The sequence below is a fragment of the Varroa destructor genome, unplaced genomic scaffold (assembly GCF_002443255.2).
Source record: "Varroa destructor unplaced genomic scaffold, Vdes_3.0 BEIS01000005.1, whole genome shotgun sequence".
NCBI classification, from domain to species: Eukaryota; Metazoa; Arthropoda; class Arachnida; order Mesostigmata; family Varroidae; genus Varroa; species Varroa destructor.
In genome coordinates this window covers 30,193,791-30,201,193 of record NW_019211458.1, presented here as the reverse complement: position 1 = coordinate 30,201,193, position 7,403 = coordinate 30,193,791, and the positions used below count along the sequence as shown (strand labels likewise).

Sequence of the window (7,403 nt, the reverse complement as noted above, 5' to 3'; positions counted from 1 at the left end):
TTTATGTAGTATGGGCACTGTGGTATGAACGTGGTTCTTTTTCTGTGAGTGTACAATTATGCGCTTCGCATTTAATGGCTGATCGGCAAGCGTTTCGTAATGCTTGACTATAACGATGCGCGAGGTAAACAGCAGACTTGGGAAGTCTGGTATCTAAAGGAGATATTCGACTACGTGAGGGAAGGATGCAACTCATTCAGTACTTGAGAAGACCAATTCATCATCTGATATCTCGTGTAGAAATATCTGGCGCCAAGAAAAGCCTCTTAAAATCGCTTTGCGGCACTTAGCGACGTTCTATTTGTGACGCGTGACTGCAGTGAACCAACACCCAAGTTCTTTTTATACTGAACAATAATTCTCGATTTCAACTAGTATGAAAGGTTTAAACCGACGGATATAACTGATTCGTTATCTTCTATATCACTGTTTACCTCGTAGCTATTATCGATATTGAATTAATAGTAATGTTATCGCTGTTTCCCTTTCCGCTAGTGGTTAGCTTTTATGGACTATTGCGTCTATGGCGATATATGGTAGGTACTGCCTACCCTATGGTCGAGCCTGATAACCGTAATCTTTATTGCATCTAGACACGATACCGTCTACTCAAACATCGACAGTGACAATTCAACGTCGACAATAAAGAGCACAAGGCATAACCTTTCTGCGATAGCTAATAGAAAATAAAATGTAAAAAAGACAATGAGTTAGTATACGTTGCATTATTATGATATGGTACAAAGTTATTACACCAATGTGTATACGTATTCATGCAAAAATGTCAGTCATAATAATCTGACTGTTAGAACGGGATGCCCCCAACAAAAAAATTGATCTATTATCGTCTAGATTAAGTGGGCCAGGTAATAGGAAAATGCATGTAAGATAAGGGAAAAATCACGGGACAAAGTCAACACTGTATTAACTACCGCGCGATATATCTATTCGTTTAGTGTTTTGTAAAACACGACTGTCACGATACGCCGTTGGGAAAAGGACGGAGGCTAATTTTATCAGCCGAAGGTCGCTTGTATAATAAACACATTAGAAAACTACTATTGTTTCTGCCACGTGGGCCAACCCCGATTCTGGCTTTCTCATTGTGTTAGACAGGATACAAGAAGATTCTGTTGGCGCCGAATGGAGTCACCACTCGAAGGATGACGAGTCCGTTTTCTCATTACGGTGAAGAACATAAAAAAAGAACGGGTTCATTGAACCAGTTTGTCCTTCTTCGCGCAAAGTCTGATGCAACTATTGGATTATCAGTCTAATAGTGCAGTAAATGGGAATATAAGCCTGGTACCTTTGACACATACACACATAAACTTCCAAACAGTTAAACACACCGGGACACAGATACATCAAGATACGAAAACATGCCTGGTCTTAATTCGCAAAGGTTTCTTACATGTCTGGTTGACGATTTAATTAATCTAGTCAGTAGCTAATTCGAGAAATTGAGATTTTTTAACTCCCCTAATTAGCTTAATTGTATTAAATTTATAACTTGTAATGTATATGTTATGGTTTAGCTGTTGCTAGTTCAGCGGGAGAATGCGAATTACAAGGTCTCGGACATTCTCAAACTCCAGCTGTGTATCCAAGTATGCATAAAGGCGATAGAAATGGCTGTATCAATATTCCTGAATCAAGGTTGACCTTGAGATTATTGCTTGGATAGTAGTAAACAGGCTGCAAAGAGCTAATCAGTAAACATCATTCATATATCATCGGTAAAGTAATTAATATTAAGAAAAATAATATGGGAGATTCATTACTAAATGAACAGTGCTAATATGTAATAGTAATGAAGTTACTCGTAAGATAGCAACTATTGTGTACAGAACTTCAAACATTTAGACAAGCTAGTTCTAATTCGTCTGATAGCTTCATCAATGAACTGATTTTGTGGCTTAACCCAAATCAGGCTGGTCGGAAGTCGGCGAGGTAAATAATCTTTATCGGAGAAATCCATTATAACAGAAATATACTGTAGGGAGAGGTTTATTTGCTGTTGAAAGTTTTTCTTTGAAAGCGCATAATCAGCAAGTTAATTTGTTAATATTTGGAAAGGTTAGCCCTTCATGGTCGTTTTATGAGGCACATTTTAAAGAAGGGCAAGCTCGAATAAGCATAGCTGAACAAGGGCAGTTAAGAAATGTTTTGATAAAAACGATTTCTACTAAAAAATATTTTAACAATAGATCCTAAAGGTTAATGGCGTGTTCCTTCGCTAGTACACGGTGGATATTTTACAAATGACACAATCGTGGGGTACTAATTAGGGTCCGATGTTTTCGACCAGTAACCTTTCGTGGAAGCTTTGCCTCTTATTTAATTAATTAATAAAGAAACAGTAAAACTCTACAAAAAAGTCTTGACGGCGGCGCATTTTGTTTAGAATTCCTAATAGACATTTTACTTCCTCTTTACAAAATAAAATTTTCTCAATTCACCATGTCCTCTTCTTCGCGTATTTCCCTTGAAACGTTTTTAGAGTAAACAGCTAACAACATGTCTCACAAGAAGTTGGATTGAAAATGCCGAGTCCTGTGTAACTTTTCGCGACGTTACGTCTTTTTGTGAGCCTTTTATCTACCATACACGAGTTTATATACGTCTCTCAAAAATACGAATGCACCGAAAGGTGACTGCTCAATGACTGATTCAGTTCTATTTAAAAGTAGCTGAGATTCGTTTGCGATAGAGCAAGCTGGTGGAAATAACCCTTTGTGAGGATTTAGGTACATTTTGAGAGACATACAAACGATACAAAGAAAGGATCGCTTTGTTTACGAACAAATTATGTTATAAGCCCAAAGATGCATAGAAATCACCCGTTGAACAGATCAGCAACAGTTTCTTACCAGATTGTGTAATATGTGATGCTTTCTGCAAATAGTGAGCGTTAATCATGTGTATGAGGACGATCAAGTCCATTAAATCTTCAATTCTTGTGTAACTAACCTAGTGTTTAATATAGCTGATTAGATTCAATAGACATGTGTACGTTGCTCATAAATCGCTACTACCAGATAGGTATTTAAAAGTTGTAATAAAACAGACTGAAAAAACATTCGCACTTTACAATTCCTCGTAGCTACGCTAGTCTCTCCAAAACACTTAACCCTGATCTGTATGTCGTGTCTGGTTCTATATTTTTAGTTCATACAACGATTGGAGTAAGCAGGTCAGAGCGCGAGCAACAAGTAGGCCTCTCAGACACGATTACGGTGCCGTAGCTGCGATTCGAGCCTTGGTGTCATTGACTACGATTTCCACTCCTGTGGGCAACTCTGGGGTGAGCAGCGCGGCTTTCACTAACGATTGGGGAGCAGATTTGCGTGAGGAGTTGCGCAATGTTTCAGCACTGCCGGTAAAAGCAATAGCAAGTCAAAGAAAAACAACACGACGAAGAAATCTCCTCCAGGTTAACAATAAGGATCGGTTCACATAAAGGGTAATTTTTTTTTTTTCGTTAATCTCTATTGATGTTTACTTACCGAATGTAACTAAGACATGCATGGAGTATAAACACTTAAGTGGACAACCTGGATAGATTAATGAGGTTTTATAGGTTCATAAACGAAGGATTGATCAAATCTACTTTTTCTAATAGCTATAAAAAATTATTTAATTTTTTATATCTAGAATTTCGAAGGGAACTAATGGGGGCTAATTTGTAGCAACTGTTGTTGGAATATCTTATTATACAAACACTCCATCTGTGGTATTTATGTAATGTGCTCAAGTTAACAAGAAAATCAATAAAAAAAAAGTTCAGTATTAATTAAACGCCAAAGTTCGATAATTCGCAGGAAAGTTATCAGCGGTCTTAGATGTGATATAATATTCAAAGGAACTGAGTACTAAGAACGCTCCCTTCGTGGAAGTGGAGTTATTCTGTTGCCGCAGATATTAAACGGCAGATCAAACATTTGATATAAGACAGTCAGGCAAGTACGATCTTTGTTTGCCTGTACGCTATGCAGATACGTCCAGTCGGACATTGTGCGTCAACGATCAACACATAATTTATTGAACGCCCTTTGCGAATATTTGTCGTAATAACTGTTTTATTAAATGTATTATCAGATTGTGCCTTAAACAGCCAACCAACCTCTCTGGATTTCTGCCGTCGTTAATTTGTAGCAAATGCTTCTACTTACTTAAAAAAAGAAATCAGTTACTCCCCAGTAACTGTTTTTTTTTAACCAAATAATTAATTTTTGTTTGCTTGCAAGGTTCCGTTATATTTCTATGGAACGCCCGAATTAGTGGCATCATATGACTCTGCAACGCGTTACAAGTTATCTGTGAATAATTACTGGAGATTGATGAATCTTCACTTTAAAGTTTAATATTGTCATAGCATTTTTCCATTAAGCAGCAAATGCTGTGTGGGTACGCATCTCTTGAAACAACAATGGTGCGTAGAATAATCATCAATAAAGGCAATATTGAAGGAATTGCTATATTATTATTTTTTCTAGCAACGCATCAATCGAATTGCGCCCAAAATAATCACCCATCGTCGACCGCCATTTAAGCAAGAATAAGCACATAATTTTACACGTTGTGTGCCTATTGTATATTCGGCCACTAGTAGCGGCGCGCTCTTCTCAATTTACTTCATTTCGTCGGTCTATCCTTTTGTTACGTCGTGGCCATTTATTCTGTTCATCAGGCGGAATTCGGTGCGCTTGCCCTTTGCCAAGTCCAGATAACTACGAGCATATTAGCGCTCTGTGATGACTGTCGCGTCAGTAGCACGAATCAATGGGAAAGGGAAAGATCTGTCATAGTTAGAAGACTCTTTCCGCTCAAACCTGGATTGTAGTCGCGGTACGCACGTTGATCAGATCCGCATGTTGTCAGAACAACGTTGGACCAAGACAGGTTGTAGGTGACTGACGGCGGTGGCGTGTATCGAAGTGTATTTAGTCCCTACAGCCAAAGTATATCATTGATTCGCTTGCTGCTGCTGCCGTATGTTGTTGTCGTTGTGTTCAAACAAAAGGCGGTCGTATTGGTTGAATGCATGTGTAGGTTGTCGATGAACTGACGGGAGAAAGCGAAGTACGTTACCCCAACACATTTGATAAAGGCGAAGTATGAGTTGATGTAACTTCGCGCGTTGATCTCGTTGAATCCTCCCGTCTTGTCAATCAGTGTCTGTTGTTGTTGTCGACTAGTCGCATTGAATACAGTCTCTCTGCAAGGCTCATTACATATGTGCGTATAGATTTCTACTATCCTCTGTGTTCTGCACTATAGCTCTATGGATAATTAGTAGAAATAGTTTAGTTTGACGAAAACACGGAGCTAGTTATCAGGCTCATCATAGATAAGAAGCCTTTTTTGTGCATAGATTTCTGGCATAGTGTCAGGAGGGTATTAAAGCCCCCTTTTTTCTTTGAGGCCAAAGACCACGCTGTCAGGACGTTAATCCAGAGCGCGTTTACAAGTGAAAAGTGAGGTGAAAATCACGCAGAGGAATCATGAACGGAGGAAACGACTATGACCACAATGTAAGTTTCTTTTTCTGACAGAAACTGTTAAGAGCTACAGACAAATCATTACAGCCTGGCTATCTACGAAATGCATTGTATATGCCAGAAGATACGTCGTTATATGTCAGTATTTAGTAAAATAGAACCAAATGCAGGACACTGCAAGTAAGACATGACTAGTACAATGAAAAAATTGTATCGACCTCATGATATCGCTTTTAATGATATATACTATAATTCTGCGTAAATTGAATGGGTTGTTCGCCTACGTACATGGATGGTCTGCAGATAAAGTATGACGGGTTCTCCTTACTCTAAAGCTTTCATTTAAGAGGGGTGCATAATTACCTTAAATTTATTGGGTCAACTATCTACAAGCTAATTTCGATTGATAAAAACAGCTCAGTCGAGAAGAACTATCTTACATCTATACAACTTATTTCGTTGAATAACGCTCCTTAGTTATTGATGGTGAAGGTGAGAAATACTAAAAACGTGTAGGTTAGTGAATCGTGTTATTCATATGATTACGCCACTTTCTACGCTCTATCCTTTCAAAAGAGGGGTCAGTGTTCTGTTGAGAGTAGCCTTTTGTATGATTGCTCAAGAACATTACTTGAGAACTTCGACTTAACAAACGAGAGATCTGAAAAAGCGGACTTCACAGACTATGCCGCATATAATTCACCGATTCGCTCACCACTGAGCTTGGAGTTCATTGGACTGATAAAGGAAAGCCTTTCGGTTTCATAGTATATCGAAGCACTATCATTGATTAATCATGGTTAAGTTAAACCAAAGCAACATAGTTAAGTCTAAACACCATAACAATACACTTATCGAAAACAAGCATTTATTTGAACCATTGTAACGAACAGAACTGTTTTATCGAAACTCATTTTGTCTTTTTTTTTTCAATATCATCGAACTTGCGAATTTCTTTGCCTAGTTTCTACAGGAGACTTACTTTTCAGAGCAGATAACGTTGAATACTGCTTGTGGGAACTACAGGTATTGCTGAATAAAACTGATTTGCGTACTGCATAAAGTCTGAACAGTACATCACCCGTGTTAAATGTTTCGTCCGATACCTCTGTTAGGTATTTCCTTCGACAACAAGCACAAGCTGGAGTGGGGTTTATCTCAACCTAAAAGCGGACATGACGATTTTTTTCTCCATCTAGTTTAATTCGACAAATTGCGTCATCATATAGGAGTCTGATATCGACTACTTGAGATGGCGCGTAAGCCGAACTCCAAGCTCAGTGGTGAGCTAATCGGTGAATTATATGCGGCATAGTCTGTGAAGTCCGCTTTTTCAGATCTCTCGTTTGTTAAGTCGAAGTTCTCAAGTAGTGTTCTTGAACAATCATACAAAAGGCTACTCTCAACAGAACACTGACCTCTCTTTTGAAAGAATGAGTCTCCCATCTAGACATACGTGTGCAAAAAGTGCATCCATAGTATTGTATTACGACGACTCAGCTCCGTTGTTGGTTCTTGGCCTCGCTTTTCCTATGAGTCCTAAGGGCTGCCGGTGCGAGGCCTGCGTTTGTATCAAGTTTCGTTACCGTTGAGGAAATAAAGGGCGGTATTAGAAAAGGATGCTTGTGGTATAGCTGACAATCGAGCACAGCGCCGTTGCGTGGAATCATAAAGCAGTCTTTTGTCAAGTTTTAATTTCACATTATAGTTAATTAATAGTCTCTCACAGATTTTATCTTAGAGTAGAGATCTTTCGACTACAATTTTTATATCTGAGATATCATTCAGATTATGTAACGGTTTTTGTTGAACCGTAATCTCTAGTGAAAATTTTCACAAAAATATTAATTAACAGGTCTCAAGCTTCACGTTTATAGTATCATGCAATAAATATATATA

General features: G+C 38.3%; 1 protein-coding gene across 7 annotated transcripts in view; it reads left to right on the top strand.

Annotated features, from left to right (window-relative positions):
- The first annotated feature begins 3,175 nt into the window (after positions 1-3,175).
- Positions 3,176-7,403, top strand: part of Nt5b (5' nucleotidase B) — an 18,422-nt gene continuing 14,194 nt past the window's right edge. Inside the window, exons 1-2 of one of the 7 annotated variants that reach the window (XM_022806751.2) lie at positions 4,854-5,085; positions 5,428-5,537. In XM_022806751.2, the coding sequence (XP_022662486.1) occupies positions 5,508-5,537 (30 nt within the window). In that variant the 5' untranslated portion in view covers positions 4,854-5,085; positions 5,428-5,507. Of the gene's footprint in view, positions 3,467-4,853; positions 5,538-7,403 lie in introns of those variants that run through there. The other 6 variants (XM_022806749.2, XM_022806750.2, XM_086990015.1 and 3 more) reach the window with 6 other exon arrangements.